The 25,043-nt window shown below is 35.1% G+C and overlaps 1 protein-coding gene across 1 annotated transcript in view; it reads left to right on the top strand.

Annotated features, from left to right (window-relative positions):
* SKAP2 (src kinase associated phosphoprotein 2) overlaps nt 1-25,043 on the top strand; it is a 126,779-nt gene that overhangs the window by 28,948 nt on the left and 72,788 nt on the right. Inside the window, exon 4 of the mRNA XM_015810593.1 lies at nt 9,323-9,415. Coding sequence (XP_015666079.1) covers nt 9,323-9,415 — 93 coding nt within the window. The remainder of the gene's footprint in view (nt 1-9,322; nt 9,416-25,043) is intronic.

The following is a 25,043-nucleotide window of genomic DNA, read 5'->3' as shown; positions in this document are numbered from 1 at the left end:
CTAACCTTTCCCACACCTGGACCTAAGAGCCGTCCTACTGGCAACTCAGCTGTCGCCTCCTTAGCCTCCTCTACTACCTCAGTTGCCCACATTCTCCTTATAAGCTCGTGATATCCCCAAACGTTCCCTTTACCTTCGACCTTTATTTGGCTCCAGACAGGGTCAGAAGCCAAAGCATCCTGAGAGAATTGTTCTATCCTGGCTTGTTCCACCTCGGTTGGATCTAATCCCCCGCTCTCCACAACCTGATATAATAATCTATTCAGGCACCTTATGTATTCAGACAGCTTCTCACCCCTCATTGATACATGTGTTCCAAATGAAACAGTAAGCTAGAGACCATCTCGGCAGATCCAAATTCATGGTGCAACAAAGAAAGATAGTCACGCACAGTAAAATGTCCCTGGCTCAATGTTAGGCTTCTAATAGCTTCTGCAACAGGGCCCTTTAAACTCTCTCTAACTTGTTGCCTTTTCTGAGTGTCTGGTATATCCCATTCCTCAACTGCTTGTATTGCCTGTTCCATCCAAGCTTCATACTCCTCTTCCCCTTCTGGCACCGATTACATAACCGAAAAAGTATGTAATTTCCTATATCCAGCCCCTATGCAATAACCCCCTGTCAGGTTTTGGATGGAAGTCAAACTTCCCCCCACCTACTTCCACTATCCCCGCGGGTACGGAAGTACACTTCTCTTTTTTCTGGCCTAGTGGTTTGGTGCCCCATACCGTTGAAAAAATCACCCCTACTCTGACATCTTCTGTCAGTTGCAAACTTTCAACCTGAAAGCACTCCGGAATACTCTTCTTCCATTCCAACAGTACATAAAAATGGGGGGAATCCCGATCCACCCTCGTATCTATCATATATACCCTCTGATCCGGGACAAGAACCCTCAATATCTGTAAAATTTGCTCCTCTGACCAAACATCGCCAGGAACATCAATTACTACGCTCGTCCTTATTCACTATTCTACTCTTCGCACCACCTGATAGCCGCGTTAGAGTCCATTTTGTTCACCTGGCTCATATCCCTACATGAGACCAACCCTCCTTTGCTAAAGAGGGCCTTTCAGCCAGCCCCGCTACATATGTTTAAGGTGAAATCTTGAATATATTGTACAATATTCCAATATTTTCCCCATAATATTCAGAATTACAGCGTTTCTGATAAAAATCAGAATTAGATAATGCCTCCATTTAAAATAGCATAATTACAATTAAATCCCATCACAAACTTTATTGACAGTCTGATAAAAATAAATCGATTATTTCTGTGATAATCATTGGTAGAGTCATCTATCCTGTTAATTCGAGATATTGTTGGGGAGCTGTCTATGAAATAAAAACTGTTCTTTGACTATGGGGAATCTTGCTATATATTTCTAAGCATTTATGGTTTTACAGGTTTCAAACTCTAATTCCCCGGTTTTAAGCTGAAGCTGAATGCTGTAAGTGAAATCACATGCAATGGCTACACAGTTTGCTTGTAGACATGTGTTGGATGAGCATCCTAGGTTATAAAACAGCATATTTATAACTGCTTACAAAGCAGAATGACGCAAGTATTTAATCTGCCTGAAGGGGATTTCTTTTTGTACACCCCTGCCAAAATTGGAAACTTATATATCTTTGAGCAAATGCCATATTTCTGACACCTTAGCAGGATCAATCCCTGCTGCCTGCCCTGAGAGTTGTTTAATTAATTTTTTTGGCTGAGTACTCCAAGCAGCACCAGGTGGCCCGATCTAGTCACTTTTTACATTTACTGTATTGCTTCCAAATGAGCACTATCTAGGGGCATGGCAAAAAGTTAAACAGGTGGCCCACACACAGCTTTTCATTATTGCCTCTAGAACTACCACAGTTTCTTGGAATGTTGTTGTCCCAGACTGATAAATTTATTTGACTCTGTAGTGCAGAAATATTCTTGAAGGACTTGTTGCCAAGGGTCCTGAAACCAAGAGTCAGCCCCCTTTGTATGGATAACAAAAAGCACTAAAAATAACTGGCAGAAAGTCTGGTAGCCATACCTCTATATTTTTTTTTTACAATTTATGAAATGTGATAAAATATGCAAAGGATGCAAATGACAGGAAAAAAATGTGCTGATTGGTCACAAAGGTAGGAGTTCACACTGTTGGAAGTTCTCCTGTGATCACATTTGAAACTATTTATTGAAGACATCTTTCTAAATAATATTGAGCTGCAATTGCAGATAATGTTTAAAATCTTTAAGTAAGATACGAATACAATCTTTAAAAACGGTAAGAATACAATTAACTATGATACAACTGTGCCCTCAGGCTGACAATAAAAGATTGCATATTTCAAAGAAAAAACAAAGAGAAAATAAGGTATAGGGAAATAAGAATTGTTAAGATAAAACTTTAGCAAATTAGACAAAGCCTGGGATATGGGGTGTTTTCCAAAGAAAGATGAGCACTGAATTGTTTAACTGTCTGGAGGCAGTGAGTTTCACAGTATAGCTGCTGGTAAAAGAGGGGAAGCATGAGACAATGTACACCATCTTTGCTTTAAGAAAAACCATGTTTTTTAAATGATACAACGCTCCAGGCATACTATAAAGATAAATGAAAGGGAACAAAATAAACAATAGCAAAATGATATTAATTTGAAAAGTAAGAAGTGGATCTTTTAAAGACAGCCAGCAGAAATACAATTAGAAGAAGTATTTCTCAAGACAGAGGTTTCGAAGAATTTGATGATATTGACTTGGACCTTTATAGAAGTCAATTTACGGAAGTCCAATAAATGTTTCCAATTCCATCTTTCTTCCACTCACTCCCCTATTGCCTCCCACACTGGTTAAGAGAGCTGTCCACAATCTTTTGGAAAGGATGTTTTTGTGGGTGTCTTTGAATAGAGAATTTTATTTTCTGAATTTATCAGGATATTAGAAAGTGAGACCTGCTGTACACAAAGAAACTGGGGAAACAGTTTTAGGCTTTTCTTAGGATCCAGATATGATACTGAAATGCAGATTTGGTAACAGCTAGGAATCTCCAATTTTAGTTTGTACTAGTGAACATCTATAATTGTAGTCATCAGACTACTTCTAATCTTCTATTGGACCCTATCAAGGGAATGTCTCTCCTTTTAATTCTAGTTGCATTTATTTATTTATTTATTCAATTTTTATCCCGCCCTTCTCCTTACGGACTCAGGGCGGCTGACAGCCTTATAAAACAGATACAACAATGCTTTGTCCTAGTGAAGAATATTACATCTATACAACCCCACAAAATTTTGAGTCATGAAGACAGATTTTAACAAATTTGTACTTTTATTACTACAAATTACAGATGCTTACTGTAATTTGAATGTAGATAGTGATAAGGTTGCTAGGAAGCAGAAAGTTAGGATGGAAAGCTAGCTAGAGTAGAATTTCTGAAATTCTTTCCAACTTTTAATCGTTCTGCTCTAAGTCATAGAGAAATGTCAGAATATGAGGGAGTGTACAATTAAGGAGCTGGCAATATTCCAAATCATTACCTAACCACCTCTCTCATGGGGATGCATAGGTAGAATATTTCTAAAATGTGTTCCCATTTTGTTCATTTTTTTTAGTTAGAATGGTGCTTAAAAATTTGTGAATCCTTTTAAATTTTAAATATTTATGTAAAAACATGACCTAAAATGTGATCTATTCTCCACACATGTCCTTACACTTGATAAAAAAACCCACTTAAGCAGATGAGTCAAAATATTGTACTTGTTCAGTGTGCTTGAGGCATTATGGAGGCTCCTTATATGCACAAGTCTAGCTTTTTTCTGGAAGACAGATCTGTTTTTAATATCTAGGTAATGTTTTTTTTAAAGAGTGGTAGTATTCCCTACATCAGGGGTGTCAAACTCAATTTCATTGAGGGCCGCATCAGCATTGCGGTTGCCCTTGGGGGGCCGGGTGGGTGTGGCCGGGGTGGGTGCGGCCTACTGGGTGGGTGTGGATGGAGTGGGTGCGGCCTACTGGGTGGGCATGGCCAGCTCTATATCGTTTGCGTCAAGGGTGCCTGTGGGACCTGGGCAGGAGTGGGATAGATCTGAGGGTCTCTGCAGAAGGGGATGGGACCAAGTCAAGTGCCAAGGCATGGTCCACTGGAGGAGCCTCACTGTAACTCTCAGGCCATGCGGGGGGACTGGATGGTGGTGCGGGCTGCCCAGAGCCCTGGGCAGCAGAGGTCAAATGCCCAGCCTGGCCTTCGAGCACCGGCAGCACCAAGCCCAGCCCCACTTCCTTAAGAGGGCACTCAGCTGCACTTACCTCCTCCTCAAGGCTGCTGCTGCTGCTGCTGTGCTTGCTCTCCTTAGCCAGGTTGCTCATGATGGGTGCCAGGGCAAAGTCAGAGGGAGGCCTATTCCCTCTCCATGGGAGGAGACCCGGCTTTGTATCCAAAGCTTCCTTAGCAATAGGATGGAAGACCCTCAGGATAGCCAGGAGGAGGGGGCAAGGGGATGGTGAAAGGGCAGCAGGGAAGGACTAAGGCAGGACTTCCCTCAGACCCTCCCTCTCCTTCTTTCGTTCTTTCCTTCCTTCCTTCCTAAGTACAGAATGGTGGGAAAATATTTGAGATGAGGGAGGGAGAAAAACAGGCAAGAAATGCAGCTGGGGAGGTGTGACTCTTCATGAGGAATGAAGAAATGCACCATCGCCTGGAAATGGCCAGTAAATGGCCCTCACCTACTTCACATATCTGGCTTGGTGAGCTCTGGGGGAGGGGATGACATGAGCAGCGTGAGAGTCAAAGTTACCTGTGCAATGCCGCCCAGCCCCCAGCCTTTCCGGTCTTGGCAGGCAGCGGGGCACTCTCCTCACAGTGCTGAGAGGTTGAGTCGGGCGGTGCAAAGCTCACCAGCTTTGCACCTTGCTGCCTGCTGAAACTGGGCAGGCTGGGGGCTAGGCAGCATTGCACTTCTCATCAGATTCGTGCCACCCAGCTCAATTCTTGGCGCTGTGAGGAGAGCGCACTACTGCCTGCCAAAACCAGGCAAGCTGGGAGCTGGGCAGCCTCACGCTTCTTTTTGGATTCAGCCTCTCAATGCTGTGAGGAGATCGCCCCGTTGCTTGCCGAAACCCCTCCCTCGGAGCCCATGAAACCCGGATATGTGAAGTAGGCGAGGGCCATTTGCTGGCCACTTCCAGGCAATGGTGCATTTCTTCATTCCTCACAAAGGGTGAAACCTCCCTAGCATGCACCTAGGGGGCTGGGCCGACACGGCAGGGGCTGATTCCAGACAGCCTTGTGGAGCTAAGACTGAATGCGTTTCATCATAGATGTCCACCACAAAATTGTACATTGGCTCCCGGCCGGCCTGGGCCAGAGCCAAGGCAACGGGGGCCGTTCCCTCACTGTTTCCAGGATGGCTTCATGGGCCACATGAAACCACTTCGTGGGCTGTATCTGGCCCCCGGGCCTTGTGTTTGACATGTCTGCTCTACATGGAAGTTCAGTTTAAACTTGATTTGGCCAGTTGTGTGTTTCTGGTTATGTCCCAAATAGGTGCATTATAGGATTCCCTCCTCCTCCTCCTCCTCCTCCTCCTCCTCCTCCCCCCCCCCATTAGCCAAGCCCTGGTTCTACCCAGGTCCACCATTCTTTCATTAGTTCAAGACTGCTACCATATTTTAAAGATAGCCATTTGGATTTTTCTATTGCATGGGTGGGAGAGGAGCTAAAGTTAGAGAAATGCATAAATTCTGCCCTTAAATTGTCTGCAGTAAAGCTCTAAGGACAGGATTTCTTACAAGCCCATAGTATTAAGCCAGTTAGAGTTTGGTTATTGAGGCAGAATAAATTGCAAAGAAAATTGGAAGTATATTCATGAAGACAGCCATGGGGAAGAATCTGTGTGTAGGACTAAATATGAAGTTGGAATAGTCTTTGATGACTGATGTCTTATATTCACCAGTTGTGCAGACCCCAGAATTCCTATTCCAAAACTCTTAAAGCAAACTGTTAATTCTGAAAGTGAAAGCCCAATCTAGATGTGTTGTGTTAAATTGGAGAACAGTAGAATGAAATATGAGTTAGAGTTAGAAAACTAGAGATTGTGAGAGGTTTACTTTATAAAAATTGCCACTTGCAAGGATGTTAGTGAACTATTGCTTTTATAGATATGCTTTTAATTTGGGTATCTGTGTCTGTAAATAAATTTTGTTTTAAGAATGTATACCCTGCTTGTTCTACTAACTATTGGATTGTGTTAAAAATCAATTAAAAGAGTAGTTAAATGACACAACAAATGAATGTATAACACTGATAAGGAAACATTTAAAATCCCTGGAAAAATAAGTAGGAGTGGAAGTTTCTTCCAGATGTTGATAATTTATTCTATCAGGTAGGCCCCACTGTGGAAACTGTTGAATTCATTGTTGTCAAATATATCTGGAGAAGACTCACAACAAATACCTGTGGTATTAATGACCTAATTGTGCAGGGAGGACTGCATAAGAACAGGCATTTCTGTAAGTGGCTTGAGCTTGGGTGTAAACCATTTTGTTTCTTGTAGTGCATGCAGCATTTCCAAATCCGAGAGACTTCTATGATGGTGTGGCTGTGGCTGCAGTTATGCAGCCAAATGTTATAGCATAGCTATATTATACGAACCTCCACTTTTCTTTATTTGTAATTGCTTTGATTCATGGAGTATCAATTTGCATAAGCAGCAGTCCTGTTCTTCCTTTGAAGTACTTTGAAATGTAGAAAGATTTTAAATTAATGAGAGTATTTTTTAAAAAAACACGCAAGGATGTTGTATACATTTAAAATATTGCCCTCATCAGTATTCCTGCAAAACATAAAGGAAAGAGGGTAGAAAAGATCTAGGAAGACTATGGTGAAGACTATAACATTCAAGACATAAAACAAAACATTGGTTTTTGTAGTCTGATTTAAAACATATGAAGAATGGTTATAAGAAGTGGACATGGCTAGTCTAGTGAAGAGAAGGACCAGGGTGATGTGATAGTGATATTCAATATTTGAGGGGCTGTCACAGAGAGGAAGGGGTCAACTATTTTCCAAAGTATCCAAAGACAAGGAATAGTGGATGGAAACTGATCGAGGAGATATTCAACCTAGAAATAAAGAGAAATTTTCTGACAGTGAGAACAATCAACTAATGGAACAACTTGCTTTCAGAAGTTGTTGGTGCTTCATAACTTGAAGCTTTCAAGAAGAGACTGGACAGCCAGTTGTCAGAAATGGTATAGGGTCTTCTGCTTGAGCAGGGACTTATAAGGTCCCTTTGAAGATGAAAAAGAAACTTTTGGATCATAAGACTGAAAGATACAGTATGTAAGATCCACACTGCTATACAAATGGAGTATTATTATCTGAATCTTTTGAAATTACATACATAGGACCAATGCTTTTTAAAGAAAAGATTTGTAAAAAAGGAACTATAGGTAGTTCTTGACTTACAACCATCCATTTAGCAAACTGCACTGAAAAAAGTGCAGTCCTCAAACTTATGACCATTGTAGCATCCTCTATGGAGTTTTTAAGGAAGCAGATATTTTGGAGAGATCTGAACTGAGTTGCATTACAATAGATATAGATTGCATTGTTGTAAGTCGACAAAGCATCAGTATAAACACACAAATTTACAATTTATTGAAAATGTAATGCTTAATTCAGAAAACTACACTAGCAGAATTATAAGTGGTATGCCCATGTGGTGCATCCTGTTATGCTGCTATCATGTGGGGAAATTCTTAATGCAAACATTACATCAAGTATCTACTTCTCAGGCCAATAAAATATTTTTCCTTTCCTCTCTCCTTTTAAATTCATAATAGACATTGTGTTGCAATTATTATTTTTCAATTGGATGAGGTATGGTCATTGAGAAAAGTATATTTTAGAGATTGTTGATAAAAGGATACAATTGCTTTTTTAGAGACTTGTTCTATACCAGTGGTGGCGAACCTATGGCACGGGTGCCAGAGGCGGCACTCAGAGCCCTCTCTGTGGGCACGCGCACCGTCGCCCCAGTCCTAGGCCTTCAGCTGGGTTTTATAAAACCTTTTTGCTTTAGGCCTCCGCTGCCGTGTACAAAAAAAAAAGGTTCAATCAATCAGTCAATTTCAACTTCTCGCGGGAAAAAAGAAGATCTTGCAAAGTTGGAATTGATTGATTGAACTTTTTAGTTCCACCCAGTCTGCTGTTACCACCGCAGCCATGCCCACCCACTGGGCCACACCCACCCAATGGGCCACACCCACCCGGCACCCGACGATGCATAAGTGGGTTTTGGGTTGAAGTTTGGGCACTCGGTCTCTAAAAGATTCGCCATCACTGTTCTATACAATATTAGCTGAATGAATTAGCTGCCCCAAACCCATTGTTTACAGTGGGTAAAATGCTTTAATTCAAACCTATATCTCCGTAAATTTAAACACAATGGCTCATTTCAGCTGTCAAAGTCAGATTCAGTAAGTGTGATGATGCTTTTGCTTTCTTTAGCCAAGATTTATTAAACCAAAGGGACTGGCTAAATAATTCAAGATTGTTCATGATATGTTAAAGTTACATCTGGAGTACAGCCCTTGGTTTATTGTTGTTTTCTTAACAAGCCAGTATCTTAAGCCGGATTTGTACTTAGTTTACAGCCTGTTCATTTTTATTTTCATTTTTTAGCTGAGTGTTTTGGGGACTATTGCTAGTGGTCTGGTAACATCCTAACAATGTGGCATTGAAAACTTGGAGTGTAAAGAGTTTAAATTGCAAAATAAGTCTATTAACAGAGTGTTGGAAATAACTGAAGGGTAGAGAGGTTTTTGGTCTCTGTGTTTCTGTGTTTGCGAAGCTCTTCCTCTGCCAATAATACCTAAGTGGATTGGGCAGCATGTCCTTCTCCAGCACTGTTTTTTTAAAAAAAAGAAAAGAAAAGAAATCCATCTTATTGTGACAATTCAACCATCTAATGAATTCATGTTTTATTTTTCCACTTCCTTTTTGAATTAGGAAGATTTTAAAATGGGGAAAAAAAATCTTTATTTTCATTGAAGACATTGAGAATTAATTGTTCTGCGCTAGTTAGAAAGGAAAACTCTGCCCAGTGTTGTGAGTTCATGATGTATGCTTCTGAAATTTACTATTGATTTTGAAATTCAAGGTGCTCTTTATGCTAGCTGTCCTAAACTTGGCACCTACCATGTCTTAGTAAGATGACGCTAGAATTCTCAGCCCCTGGAGATTACCATACCAATATAACCAATTAGGAAAACGTTGCTCTCTGCATAAAGTAAAACTGAAAGTCTCTGCTTTTAATCACTGATAATGTTTTATGTGTGCAGGAGATTATGAAGATGGGGAAGAGGATGTTGCTCCTGACAGTGTCTCTCTAGCATCTGACCGTTATGATAAAGAGGATGAAGCTCCTTCTGATGGTGAGTGATTTTTCTAGATCTCATCCTGAATAATTATAATATTGTTGATAGTTTGGTTGGACTCTAATGAACGGCATAAGAAGATATTGGAGAAGAGTAAAGTCTCAGGAAGCTTTAAGGCCCTGAAAAGTTTCTTACCTTTCCAAGCTTGTTAAAGAACTGAAGAGCACTCTCTAGTGGCAGAAAAAGCATGGTGAAATAATAATATTTGAAATTATATGCTTGCTTGTTTTGTGTTAAAATTAAAATATGTTTTTTAGATGTCCTTCATAAGCAAATAAATCAGTGATTGAAATATTTTTCTTCTTTCAAATATAAAATGGGACAAATTCTTAAAAGATTAAATAATTTATTCTTAAGATTTTTTTTCCAGTTAATAAGTTAGTGTGTACTGTACTTACTGAACAATTATTATTTTTAAATTTGAACACTTTTCCTACAATTTTAAAATAAAAAACATAATCAGTTATAATTATATTTTAAGGGGAAATAATTCAGGGAATCATGGCTTGCTATCTTTTACTAATGAGAATTAAGTGATGTTTGATAAATCACACATACATATAACTATCAATTTAAATGAATTTGTTGCTCAAAAATTTAGACTGGTAAATGAGGGCTGTTGGGGAAGTGATGGTTTGCCATATACTGATCAAATTGTTTAGTTCTGTTTCAATTGTTGAATGAAAATATGCTTTTTACAGCATGATATGCTACATTTTATGTTATTCAGATTATTCCCTTTGGAATCATATATTGCATTTATGAGATATAAAATTATGGCTATTGCAGGATAGGGATAACTCAGATAGAGTGATAAACCTTCTAACAGCCAAGCAAGCAGGATCTTAGTGTTCTTTGAATTCTGTAGATTGTATAACGTTAACAATAAAAGTGTTCCTGTTTTGAATCCACCTTTCTTTTTATATTCTAAGAAAAAAGCCAGTTAAATATCAGCAATAAAATAGCCTTTTAAGTTTTTTTAAAATAAATGTATTTATTGGTATAATAGATTAAATGACGTTTTTAGACTTATTTCCCCCTGAAGTCATTAAATAGAGTATAAACCTTTGTCTTTATCTGACAAATTTGGTGCTTATGTTCCGTTCCCGTGTTTTATGGCAGCGGACACATTCAACACATTGAATACATATACAAAGAAGCAAGCATGAGAAATATTTTTTCTTGTTTGTTTGAGAGAAAAAAAAAATAGACAACTGCTTTTGTTTATGAAAATGAAAAGTCAATTGTAGAACAGTGTTGAAGCCTGAGCCTTAAGTATTACCAATACAAATGCATTAACTATTCATTTAAAAAAGCTTCCAAATACTATTATTAAGCTATGTTAATTATATCAATTTGAATATGTTACAAGGTCTTCCATTTTGTAAAAAATAAAAATTACTTATATTAACAAAAGGCCTATTGAACAAGACAACAATCTTAAACTATTAAGTAGAAATAGAAACAAATGTTGAAACAGAGAAATAAAATTATCTATAATTAATTTGGGTAAAGTAAAATAATTTTTGCTTGGCATCTTATAGCTAATAGTGAGCTATAGCAAGCCCTAGCAAAATTATATGTATACTTCTTGCACAGATCCTATAAAGTTTATGGAATTTACCTGAAGAGTAAATTATTGAAACTATTTATTTTTCTCCCACACCTCATAAATATTGATATTTAATCTTTATATAAGTTTTTACTGATGTCAGTCCAATAAATCACTAAGGTGTCTGTTAGTTGAGAAATGAATTCTATTTATAGCATGGGCTATTCAGAAATAAATCCCCTTGAATACAATGGATATGGGGGTTTAAAATTAATTCTTTAATGCAGTCCTTCTTTTCTCTCAATTAAATGCCTTAAGGAAATTCACATTTTAACTACCTAAACCCTCTTTTGAATGTAGTAGTGGAACCTTGGCAGATTCTTTTTGAAAGCATATACTTTTTCATATACAAAATACTTAAAAGAATTCCAGATATTTCATTTGTAAGTTCGGTAGAAACATAGGTTAGAGATTTGTGTATCCAGATAAAAGTGATGGACACTGTGTTCTAAGTAGCTTAGAAATTATAAGCAGCCAGTGGCATCTTTAATTAAAAAGTCATTCATCTTTAACTAAACTTTTCAGCAGTATTTTTAAGACCATTCCATAAATACATACATTTTATTTAATTGTTAATGTTTAAATTAACTATTTAGCATTTTATTCACAAGATAAAGATTGTATAAACAAACATCTTTGTTTATAACTGTGGAGCGCTATATATATTTATTTATTTTTCAAATTTATAATGTAGGCCATCTCACAAAATAAGTGACTTTGAGAGGTGGTCAACAAACTTAAAAAACAATTACAAATAATAATTTATATTATTAAAACATTAAAATGTATAAAAACCGCGCTAAAGACAATCATTATATAGTACTATATTGAAAGATCATTTTGACCATCAGTGGAATAACTAAATGGGACAGAAATTTCTTTTCTGTCAAACTGGTAACTGCTTTGTCTTTCTGACTGTGGTCCCCCCCCTCCAGAGGGCATGAGTTAGAATTCCAATTTTTTTTGGAATATAAAGTTGAACAATGAATGTGCTTTTTGGAATAATATTGAACACGGTTTCTGAAAATGTTGGTTTTTGACATATACATCTCTATATATATTTTAACGTCTGCTGCTGGCTTCCATTCTTTGTCTTGTAACAAATTATTTGCCCCCTCTCTCCCCAGTTCAAAAGTCCATTCAATTCCCCAGTGGCTACCTAATTTTCCGGTTATTCCCCTCAAGCCATACGTGTTTTGGTTTCTTTATGATTTATTAGATACTGTAGAAAAGATACATAAGTTACATCTTCTAATGAAATTCAAGCACACCTCAGTAATGCTTTGACTCAGTTGTCAGCAGCAATTAAATTTCTAGCAGGGAGAATAATACAGGGGCCCAGCCATCATATAGAAATGAAAAAGAAAGAAATTGTGAAGGTGAGAAAAACAGTTGTGAAGAAGCTACCTCAAAATAAAACAAGATATACAATTCTTGACCACCATATGGCTCCTGCCTGGTTCTTCTTTTATTGGCTTATGGTCTGATTGATAGGAAAATCATAACTTGCTATATGCTAACAGGCAGAGTTCACTTGTAGGTTATTGTAAGCTGATAAAGGCTTAGATGGAGGTTTGATTTTCACACTGGACCCAACTGCACCAGATTAATGGAATTACAATGAGAAGCTGGACTAGTTGCAGCTTTGTCAGAAAAACTGATGGAGATTCTATAGTCATGACTGCTCATTAATACAAGTTGTCTGAAAGATGTGGGGGCTTCTCTGTACAAAAGGCTCAGGATAACTGATTTTTGAATAGGATTTTATTTATTTATTGATGACTAGTTTTCTTATAAAACAAATGATGGCCTCTTCTATAGTACAACAGTGTTGCACATTTGTTAATATGTTTGTGGCAAGGAGTAGGCCTTGACCTGACAGTGTTCACCCTTGATAGAATTGGAAATCAGAAGAACAGGAGTGTATTGTTTTGCATATAAATCTTACATGGTAAATACTGCTGTTTTTTAAAAAAGAGATTTTTTAAAAAGTTGAAATGTGAACTATTTGCAACTAATGTTTGATCTTAATTTGGGAAAAGGCTAGAGTATGGCAAATAAAAACCAAAAGTGGATTTTGTTTGTAGAAAAGTCATTCATACTACTATGCCATAGTGCATTTACATCCCAACACCATACTATAATATAGTAGGATGGAATATTATTTTAGAGAAGAGTTTTCAAGACTGCAGCATCTTCTGATTCATCCTGACTCTGATTTCTCTACTTTCCAATATGTTAGCTTTGGGGAAAAAAAGCCAATTTTTTAAATACTTGTCTGTGAGACTCCTCATAAGTCAGATGATAATAATTATACCCATGATTCAATCATGAATCTAATATGTTTATGTGATTTCATGAAGAAAATTCAGTACCAGAAATTGCATGCCTATCAGTCAGAATGCAAAATTCAGCTGTGTACTTTGGGGATATTCAGATATATGTGCTGGCATACAAATGAAAGAAAATCAATCTCTCTTCACCCCAAATAAGAGATAGTACAATGACTTACTTCCAAGACTGATGGAATACTGAAGGGGCTTTCTGACAGGGAGCAGCAGTAAACAGAGATGCAAGAAAGTAGATTTAAATAGCCCTCAGTAATCTTTGCTGCTTTGTAGGAAGTTTTTATTATGTATGAGTGGAATGGAAATAGGACTACATGTCAAAAGATTAAAGAATTCATCCTTTTGATGGAATTTCTTTCTCCCTCACCAGAGTTTCTCCCTTTATTCTGGTGCAACTTCTGTGCAGACATCTTTCTCTGTTTTGGCTTCAAGATAGATAAAATAGATCCATCATTTTTACTATGTGAGTATCTAGAGTTATACCATGCCATTATTTATTTAGTCATAGGAATATAGGTAAGTGATAATAAAATCAGTTAATAATTTATGGTAGCCTACCATGTCAACTTGATTCCTTCATTATCTTTCAAACTTCAAATAGCTTAACTACCAGACATAGTGGAAGTGGACAGAAAAAAACCTAATAGTCTTGTGATGCATTCTAAAGTGTTCTTTTGTTATGAATAAAAATTTGTCTATTTTTGTTCTGAGCTTACAATGCTAATAAGTAGATAATTTAGTGATTTAGGCTTTAAAATAAACTCTTTACCCTGAGTTCAACAGTGGAAAATGGTGGCATGCTAACTATCTACATAGAGCAACATGAAATCAATGCTTTATAAAATTGGTTATGACATACTACTTACGTGTTCTTCATTAAAGCTTGTAGATCACATTAAAAGTAAGATGATATATTTGCTCTACTAACTTCAGTTAAACATTTTTAAAAGGTTTGGAAGGTATAGGAAGGATTGTAGTTCCCAAGATATACATATAGAAAAAGCTGTACAGTGCATTTATAAATAATAATGTATATTTAAAAAGTTAGTTAAAATATTTATACCTCACATTTTGATACTGAAATAAGAATTCTGATGTGGCTATTTCAGGATAATCAATAAAAAAAAATCAAATGACAACAGAACTAATAAACATTGCAGATAATAAATCATCCTAGATTGCCTATTGAAATGCATGGTAAAAATGTAGTTCTTAATGGACATCTGAAAATGCAGAGGGAAGAGACCAATTTAATTTTCAATAGTCTGGATTTTATCACCCAGCAGGCTTGTCTTGCATATTCTCTGACTAGACTTCCACTTGTTTTTGATAGATAGAGCAAATCCCAAACCTCTGTGCTTTGTTGAAGGATTATATCTTTTTTGCATGAATATAAGTCTTATGTAATTTAGCAATATTTCTTTGCTGACTTAGATAATTGACTACTTTGCCTGGAACTTTGAATTAAGGAACTTTAACCCACCATGAATAACATCAACTTTAGTCATTTGTTGTTGTTCTTATTTGCTGCCATTTTGTATTCTTGATTCCTTCAGATTTCTGTATCATATCAGGCTTTTAAGAGCAAAAAATGAATTCAATCCATTTAGTTTTTATTGATTCATATTTCATTTTGATAATTTGATGCTACCAAATAATAATTTTAAAAGTCAGTGACCACAGTCACTTTTAATCAATCCCCTGTTTCTTGCTAGCTCAGATCTTTCCTCTGATCTGCATTGCTCTGTTTATGAGCAAAACTAATTAGGGGCATCCATAACATTTTTTCTAACATATACAGTAGTTAAAAGAATGTAGCTTGTTCTCAACTGGAAAAACAACATATACCACCATTTTGATAATTATTATGTGAATTAACAATTTATGTAGCTTGAAAAAGTTTGAAAACTCCTGCTCTAGCCCATATATTGTAGTCTTGTTCCGTATTGGTTATTTAAAATTGTTAAAGTTGTTTTGACTGCTTCACTTCTCCTGCAGTTTTACACAATTTAATGGGTACCTTAGTTCTTTGATTATTGTTTGACAGCTAGCAATTGCTTGTTATAGTGCATTTTATAAGTCAGTAGATTCCTGAACTAGTTGTTTTTTGAATTTAATTTTGACAGTGTGTTTTATCCCTTCTCACAGCTAATCAAGGTATTTTGCAGAGAGTTAGGGAACCAGAAACTGTTTCATACGATGATCTTATATTTTGATTATATGTCTTTCAAGTCAAATCTTGCTGACACAACAACTCTGTTTTATTTTTTTAAAAGTTTAATTCATATATATTTGACAGTTAATAATTAATGGTCTATTCTACAATATCTGAAAGTGCCCTTTTTAACTGGATTGCATTTCTCCATCTTCTATTTATTATTAAGTAATTTTTTTAGATTGTATTAATTTGACTAGTGATTAGTGTGGCATTATTTTATGTTACTTGAAAAATACATTAGTAGTTTTTAGTTTGTTGTTGTCTTATATTAATCATGGATATTGCCTGCTTTGGAGTATTGTGAGGCATAGATTTAAATATTTATGGATGTTTTTTTTATTTTTTTTCTAAATATTGTTTTTATTAGTTGTTTGCTAAGTGTTAATTTTATTGAATAGAATTTTGTAACTATTAGATTTTTTAAAATTTAAAATGCACTATACCATGTAATGAAATAGTAACAGTTTTTGCAAAGAAACAAGTTGTTACCGTCCCCAAACCCAATTAATTATAACTATATTCTTTCCTGTTTCATCAGTAAGAGGTACATATATTTCTATAATACTAATGTTCAATAGATGATAGCCACTAATTCTAATAGATATGATGCTGTCATTTATGGAAATAAAGCTAAGCACAATATTTAGCAGTGTTGGTCTTTTGTTTTTTGTTCTGAATATCACTGCCTTCTTCAAATAAGTGTATTATATAATTATCTGATTTAAAATGGCCCATTCTGAACCATCTAACTGCACTTATTCTTAAAACACCTAGTTGTGAATTCCATTTATTCCTGTTTCATGCTTCTCATATTTGATGTTCCTCTTTCAATATTGACACCATCAGTGATGAACCAAACTTGGCTTTGATTTGATTATGACATACCTCCAGAATCACTCTGTTCTGTTATTAGAGGACTGACTTCGAATCTAGAAGTAGGTTGACATGCAATATTTTAAAACTGCCATATCTGTAAGGGTTCTAGGAATAATATAGAAATGATGTACCATTGCTTTCTTCTGAGTTTACTTTTGAGTTTATTCTCCTAGTGAATGGCTTTCTCCACACCTGCAGAGCCCCTTCTAGCCACCCTCACATTGTTGATTACTTTTAGCTGTACACTTCCTCTTTTGTTCTTGACTACTGATGTTGCTTTCAGGGTCATTAAAACTTCTCGTTACATCAAGGTGGTAATCCCCAGGAAAACACAGTGTATGGTGCCTCTATACCATCTATTCACCATAAATAGTTGTCTCAGGTGTTAGAAGAGTATGCAGTGTATTTGCCAGAATGCAATATTACTTAAATTAGTGTTTGAGGAAAATAAAGTATAACTGGATTCTGGCTTACTGCTTTGCAAACAAATGGGAAAAGGATCAACGAGACTGACCATATTATCAGGTATTACTTTAATACTTAGTTTGCTAGCAGTAAAGTGAAATGATTATCTGTCTACTATTTGCCTAACTTTCCATAAACTGGCTAAATTAAGATCTGAGATTATACTATTTATGCTTTGATTGCTTCAGTTAAGAAGTTCTCATTTTGCAGAGATTGTTTCTGTGTGTTTTGGGATTTAATTTAGGAAAACAAGAAGTCCATAAAACTAACAGAAAAATCAATAGATGGAATGGATATCTCCAACGACTATGAAATCTCTAGGAAATCATGGAAGTGTTTTTTCAATATTACAGATCTCTTGTCAACAGAACTTTTTTACTTACCAAGTGTTAAGAGGATGAATTTCCAAAATAATTTGAAAATCTTACTATGGTTAATGATAACTGAGTGACTTCATCACCTCTAACTATTTCTTGTTTTCATTATTCCTTCCTATGGGCACTAATCATGGATTAAGCTGCCAGTCAGTGGCTATAATTTTTCTAGTGACACCATCTGGCTTGTTGGCACTTGAAGTTGTGATGATTCTTTTGCCATTGCAACTGGCGTTATCAAATGGCTAGAGTATTGATTATAGCTCTCGTGCTAGTAGCTGCTAATTTTCATGTACTGTTGACTTTAATTAGTAATTTTATGCACTTTTGTCCCATGTATATTAAAAAATAAATCTTATAATGTTGGAGGTATTTGTGAAGAGCAGTTCTTTTTCTGACAGGTTCAGTTCTGATCCAGCAGATCTTTTAATTCATTTTGTAGGTTTTGGGGTGGATTAAAAATTCTGAAGATATTTGATCATTCTAGATTTTATTTCATATAGAATATTTATACATCACTTAGGGAGCTATTGGTTGCAGAGGCACATACCGTAACTTAAAGAAATAAATATTTTCCATATGTATCCCAAAGCTATAGATTTCTATAGCTAGAAAAATAATGGCAGGCTTATCTGCCACTTATGATAGTTCTAGTTAATTAGTGTCAGATTTGTTAACATGTAAATCATATAGCATATGCTCTAGGTGCTTTGGTTATAGAAACTGTCTTGCAGGAATATAGAATTTCCATACATTTTGAAGCCATGGAATAAAACCATTTTTTCCTGGGAGTCTTCAGGGGGAAAAATGGAAGCTTTTGGAAAAAAAAAAGATGCATTATTCATTTTTTCCACCACAATTTATTGATCTATTTTGGTATTCTAGAACATGCAACACAATACATGCATTTGATTTATTTATGAATTGGAAAAGTATAATTTAAATTATAATTAAGTCTACCAACTGAAGTTCCTTTAAAGCACTTTACACTTTATTACAGATGGAAGTATAAACATCTGAGGTTTAAGAAATAAAGGATTTCTTTGTTTTATTAAGCTTGAAAAATGTAATATTGGAGGTGAAAGAAGCTATCTACATGATATAAAACAGAATGAATAAAGCCTAGTCAAGAACAAATACAAAGTTGTCGCTTGAGAATCCCCCAAGCCCCCAAGCAAAGGAGGGCACTGAATTTCCTTCCTTCCTTCTTCTGGAAGGACATGGTAGTCCTTCCAGAAGATGAGGCAGAAATACCTCTTGTCTCACGTTGAAGAGTTGTCTGCATATATCAGTTATAAAGTCTGATATTTGAATAAAAAATCTTCTTATTATAAGTTAATAGAAAATACGGGGGGCGGGGTGATAAATGATGGCAAGGTTTGAGCCCCCTGTTGTATAGTATTTGATATTCTAAACAATTGTTTTTCACACTGGCTTGGGAATTCTAGGACATGAAGTGCATGCATCTTAACATTGCCAAGTTAAAAAAAATGTTCTAAACAAGAAAATAAAAAAGTTTTGAGATTATTTATTTAACTTTTACAATTATTATTTTTTATTTTTTCCAAGTATTTGGAAAAAACAAAAAGTACATTTGAGGCAAAACCAAAAATAACTATTTTCTATCTAAATATCTCTTCCCCCTGCAAAGGTTTTCCTATAACCTTCATCAAAATATAGTATCAAAAAAACCTTCATTAGTTTATTTAGGGTATATATAATTCACATAATAATAGCCAGGATTTTTCATTTGGCTTTGCTGACATAAGCTGTTAGTCTTGTTTTGTATCTAACTTAAGCAGGCATAAAGCAAAACAAAATTATATTAAGGTTTATACTTAATTTTAATTCAAATGAGATTCATTGTAAGTTTTATTCATTGCTTAATAATGATGGTTATTCTGAACTGGGTTAGTGTTGTCATAAATATGAATTCAAATCCGTTAATGACATGCACAAAACATGAACAATAAAAGTAAAATGCCCTGACTGAATGAGTAAAAAAAGGACACTTGTAGTATGTGTGCAGACATTTAAAAAGTTGTTACAAATATTTTATTCTCAGTTTTGCTCTCTGGAAGAAACATTCTTATTGTTAATGACGCATGCATCTTTTCCTGATACTGTATTGCCATATGAAATATATTACCTTTAAATAGTATTTTGAGTTTAGTTTACTAACAAGATAATAAAATTATGTATTAAAATATACATTATCAAAGCAACCTCCCCCCTAAAAGTAAGCACAACTATATTGTGGCTTAAAAAATCTTAAGAAAAGTAAAATATTTTCCTGGCATAAAAATATAACAGTATGTTTACATGAACCTTTGTTGGGAAAGTATTTGAATAATGAAAGCTCTAAGTCTACTTGTATGTGAACTATTTAGATGGAGAGTCACATATAGCAAGCTAACTTCTGTAAAAAATTATGGGCAAGTGTATATGGAGATAAGCAGGTATTTGCACATGCTGGTCCACAGTAGTACAGTTCAAGCCAGTACTTTGAACCAATAATACAGTATGGATGTATTGTTTAGCCACAAGGGGAAAAATAGGATGACACGATGCTGATTTGGATATAGAACTTAGCCATGTAGGAAGGATTTGATTGGTCCTACTGCCAAATAAGCTTCTGATCTTTCTGAGTGACCTGTATAAAAATACAGAACTTGGCTTTATATTGTGGTTATATTCATAACATCCTAGAGTAATTATTTTAAAACTATGATTTGTTGAGTAAATGATATATTTGTTGAAGGAGCATCACTCTTTTAAGTTCAAGGCCTACTTAGCATGATGCTTAAAATATATCGGCATGTTCTTTTTTCATTATAAATGTTCCAGTAATTTTGCAACAAAATGAAGATTATGAATAGACATTTTCAAATTATTGTTGAAATATCTAAATGTGAAGGGATTTATTTTTGCCTTTGTAGCTGGACAAAGTTAAAATTGTCTGAACAATAAGTAAATTAAACTTCTATTTAGGAGCATAGATACAAAATTCATTATGAAAAATGTCTACCTGAAATATTTGCCCCAATATTTTAAGTGTGTTCAACCATACAATTGGTCTGGAAAGCAAACCACTCCATATGCAACCAAATGAGTATTTCTGCATTACATGGTAGGCTGGGCTGGATTATTACTGAATAATCCTTTGATTCATGTTACTTCTCAAAAGCAGGGGGGTTGTGGGGGGGTTGAAATGTTTCAGCAGGAACCTGGATAACTACTCCTATAGGCAGGGAGAGGCTCTGTTAGGCGGTTTTAGATGCAGTCCTTATTTTCAATTTGTATGTATTTTCAGTTTAGACTATTTAGCAAAAAGGCTCTTCAGTAGAAAGCTTCATAATAAGTAAGTCATGATTGGTTATACATCTTTCTGAAATTGCATTATATCTTTTCAGCTGTAACTAAAATGTGCAGCTTAAATGTTTTCTTTAATCAATCGCATAGGATGCTGCCAGGGCATTAAGATTTATGCGATCGTCCCCCCTCCAAAAAAACACAAAAAAAACACACCAAACTGCAGAATTGTTCTTTTCCTTTCAAATATGGAGATTGGGTTTTTGTAGCATTTTTCTTTAGGAACATTGGGAGATCTGTGACCTTTGGGGACAAATTATGTAGAAAGAAAATATTTATATTCATTTAAAATAACCTCAGAAAAGGAATAGTCTCATTACCCTGTTTGATCAATTTCTCGGAGGCTGAGCTGTAGCATGCGGCTGTTGCCATTGGGTGATGGAATACACTGAGAAGTGGCTAATGGTGATGGTGCTCATCAGAATAGGGTTCAGCCAGCGGTCAGCAACAAATAATTCAAGACTGTTTCTAAGTTTGTGGCTGGTGGAATTTGCTTTTCGCCCCAAGCCAGCAGTAGTGCTGAGCTGGCCTATTTGATTACAAGAGGAGCATATTTGCCTTTTAGCAACTGCACATTTGTGCAACTGATAGAACTCCACTGTCTCCAACAATTTTCTTTCTGCACTCTGTTTTGTGATGGAGGAATAATGCTGCATTGTTGATCGCATGCAAAGTACCGTTTCAGAAAAGCCTACAAGCAGTTCTGTGTTTATTCCTTGTAGTGTTACACTACTGTTGAACAAATGTGTAAGGGAAAACTATTTACAAGCAGAATAGTGGGGCATTATTTTATTCTTTGCCAGTGCTCAACAATAGTGTTTACCAACAAGTTCAATCTGATCACATTGAATCAAGTTGACAGAATTATTCTTGGATTTTTAACTTTTCCCCCTGTTAAGAATCAAACCCATCATGTTTCTGTATGATCCAAGGGAATGCTCTTTAACCATAATAATCTTATGTCTTTGCTATTATGGCAATATTTAAAGAATTTACAATTTCCGCAGGAAATGAGCCTGTGGGAGTTAACATGTCAGAAGATGAGAAGTATTTATAACCCAGATAGTTACGGCACCAATGAATGAAGACAGTTCAGGAAAGATGTTTTGAGTTTTATGACCGTAAGAGGCCAGATCAGGGAAATTGCACACTGGTTTTTATGGCTTTATAGCTTTCTTTACACCAAAGCTATGCTTTGACTTGTGTGCATTCATAGTCAAATCTTTCCAAACAATCTTCTGCTTGACTGATAGTAATTGTTACTAGATCTACAATAATAACTTAAGGAACACATAATATTATATGGTTTATATTTAAACAATTTGTAGAGGTGATGATAGTTAAAACAGGCTTGTTAAGGACATGGGTGGAATTATCTGGAAGTTTCTGAAATACCTTTTACTGCAGAATAGCATTTTTCAATTTTTTGAATAAAATTGTAATTAAGTTTTCGTCCTCTCACCGCTTTTTTTTAAAAAGGTCTCAATATAATTTTAGAAATAATGCAATATGGTTCTGGAATAGCCCATTGGCAATTTTTATAAAATTTACAACATTTGTGTCCATATATTTAAAATATTTATTTATTGAAATAATGAAACTAGATTGGGTGTTTATTATAATTGTGTTGAAGTGATTTGTTCAGATTTATCAAACAATTTTTTACATGAGAAATGTTGTACATAGAAAACTTATTCATATACTTTTGTAATATATTTTTGGGTGTATGCAAATACTGCAAAAATCTAGAGTGAGAGAAACACTGACAGTCTCTAGAAGATTGAAATACGCACACGGGAATTTTTTTATAAAGAGACACCAGGAAAATTGGAAGCTGGAGTGTGTAATTTCTTTTACCAGAAGATGGTGAAATTTGAGTTTTCATCTATTGTTCAACTATACGGCATTTACTACAGAGGAATATTCTTTGTGTCAAAGTGCTTTAGAGAGCTGGACGGTAAGGTTTTATGTAAACATATTTTTAAAAGGAGTATAAATGGTATAATTTAAGGGGAAAAATTTCACCCACCTTTCTCGTTATTTTCTTTTTGCCAATTCATAAAGGTTGATCCTTGAGAAATATCCACATAGATTTTTGAGCACCAGTAAGAATACTCTTAATGAAATGGATGGACAAGAACATTTTAGGTCCATATATGGAATTATTTCTGAAGAAGTAATTAAATAGTAAACAATCTTATTTATACTATGTGAATATTAGTAAAACTTCTTAGAAGAATATTCTACCCAAGAGGCAACTACTATACTAAGAAGTTTTACTAGCATGCTTACATATAGTAGTTGCCTCTTGAGTAGAATAGGAAACCTGTTACAGCGCAACTATGAACCCATATCTAACAAATGAGAAATAGCTTTTTTTCTTTTTCTTTTGACTAAATAATTTAATTATCCAGCCTGTCATTTAGTAGGATGCTGAGGTTAGTTTTGCTAATTAGACTTTCTGTTATTATATCATCCAATAAACCTTCATGGCTGTGTATTGTTTCTATAATTTTTGGTCTTCATATTTTGGTTACGTTTTGGAAATAACTTTCACATCATGCACAGAATTCCTGATTTTTTTTGCAAGGGAAAGTTATCAAAAATAATATTATTTCAATACCTCTATTAGCCGTGGAGTTATTACGACTCAACTGTTATACAAAAGCAAAAGTACATCTTGCATCACTTTCTCAATGCCTCCCCACCTCTCTTTTTAAGCAATGAATTCTCTCTGTCTCTGCCCTTAAGGTTTGCACGCAGGTTTCTAGGAGCTTTTCATACCAGGTAGGTCAGTGCTGTCATTTTAATAGTGTTAGAAGGAAATTTTGGCGCCAAGGAGTTGCTGAGTTTGATACATAATATTGTGCCAGACTTTTATATCCCACAATACATTGGTTCAAAAGAAGTACTGAATGATGCATCTTTCATTTCATTTAAAGATGGATTTGTTGAGACTGCTCCGTTTATACTTGCATGTTAAAGCACACAAACTAAGTAGATTCATCCCAAAATGTATGATCGGCAACATAAAGGCAACATAAAAGAAATAACACTGAGAAGTTTTGTAGTTCATTGATTGCTCAATTTTCCTTATTGTAAGGAGCATCAAAGAGGTGATGTGCTTGACAAAACAATTTCCTAAATGGCAGGTTTTGTCATATTAAAAGTTTCATGCTTGTATTTGGGATATGCATCAGCACTTTAATTTATAGAATAAAACATATTTTACTATCAAAATACTAAATTTGCTTCTGATAAAGAAACCTTTAAAAAACAAAAGGCAACATCAACAAATCAGACTATATATTTTATATTCATAGATAAAGAATTTAGGATATGATCCTGCAAATATTGCTTGATTAGGATAAATTAAAATCTTAATTGTATCCAGATAGATTGATTGATATTTAATTGTATCCAGATAGATTGATTGATATTTAGTTATATGCCTCTAAAATTCATGTATATAGTTATTTTTCTGTATCTACAATTGTATTTCTGCTATCCTTTTTGACTTTCATGAATAATATCCAATTATATTTTGCATATTGTTCTATATAGCAGTGTAACACATTTAGAACTTACATTGTTTGTGCATGTTTGTTTATTCATATGTTCACTCTTTGTGCCTCGCCATTATCTCTATATATTATAATGAATTGAAGTAATGGATGGTTAGAAATAATTCTTCCTCTGTAAATTTTAGAAATTGGGTTATTTTATTACAATATTATACACCGGAAAAAAGAAAAGCGCATCACATAATTTATCTTTTAGAATTTATAATCACAAATATGAGTAGTAACCAACTAAGATGTTCAAGAAGGATAGGCTACCATCATAGATCTATCAATATGGATTAACAATTATAACTAAACAATTAGGATTTTATCTTTATCAGTCTGCTTTAAATCATAAGTCACTATTGAACGTAAGACGAAAAGTTAAGCGTACGGTTAAGTTTCAAAAAAGCATATGTTTTTGATGGAATAAAGCAGACAACCTTGAGTTTAAGGACAGCTGTATAGGTTTTGTAATTCCAAGAAATTAATTGAAAAATTGACAGATTGCTATTTATCCTTTACATTCAAAGATACAGGAAAGTCCTTTTTTCCATGTCCAGTCTGAATACATAGCATAGGGAACAGAATGATCCATTGCAACTGTACTAATTTCAATTATTTTTTGATTAGCCAGAATTTTAGAAGTTTAATTTTTGGAATTTAATAACCTATGTTGTCATATTGGTGCAGAGAAGGAAGATCATCCTTTACAGCCTGCTACAAAATGCAAGCTAGAATGTTTTTAGTAGGGCAGTTTTTCTCTTTTCTCTGTTCTAGCTAGGATTATTTCCAAG

The sequence above is a fragment of the Protobothrops mucrosquamatus genome, unplaced genomic scaffold (genome assembly GCF_001527695.2).
Source record: "Protobothrops mucrosquamatus isolate PMUCROS unplaced genomic scaffold, P.Mucros_1.0 scaffold12, whole genome shotgun sequence".
Classification (NCBI taxonomy): domain Eukaryota; kingdom Metazoa; phylum Chordata; class Lepidosauria; order Squamata; family Viperidae; genus Protobothrops; species Protobothrops mucrosquamatus.
This window is presented reverse-complemented; position numbering and strand designations above follow the sequence as displayed.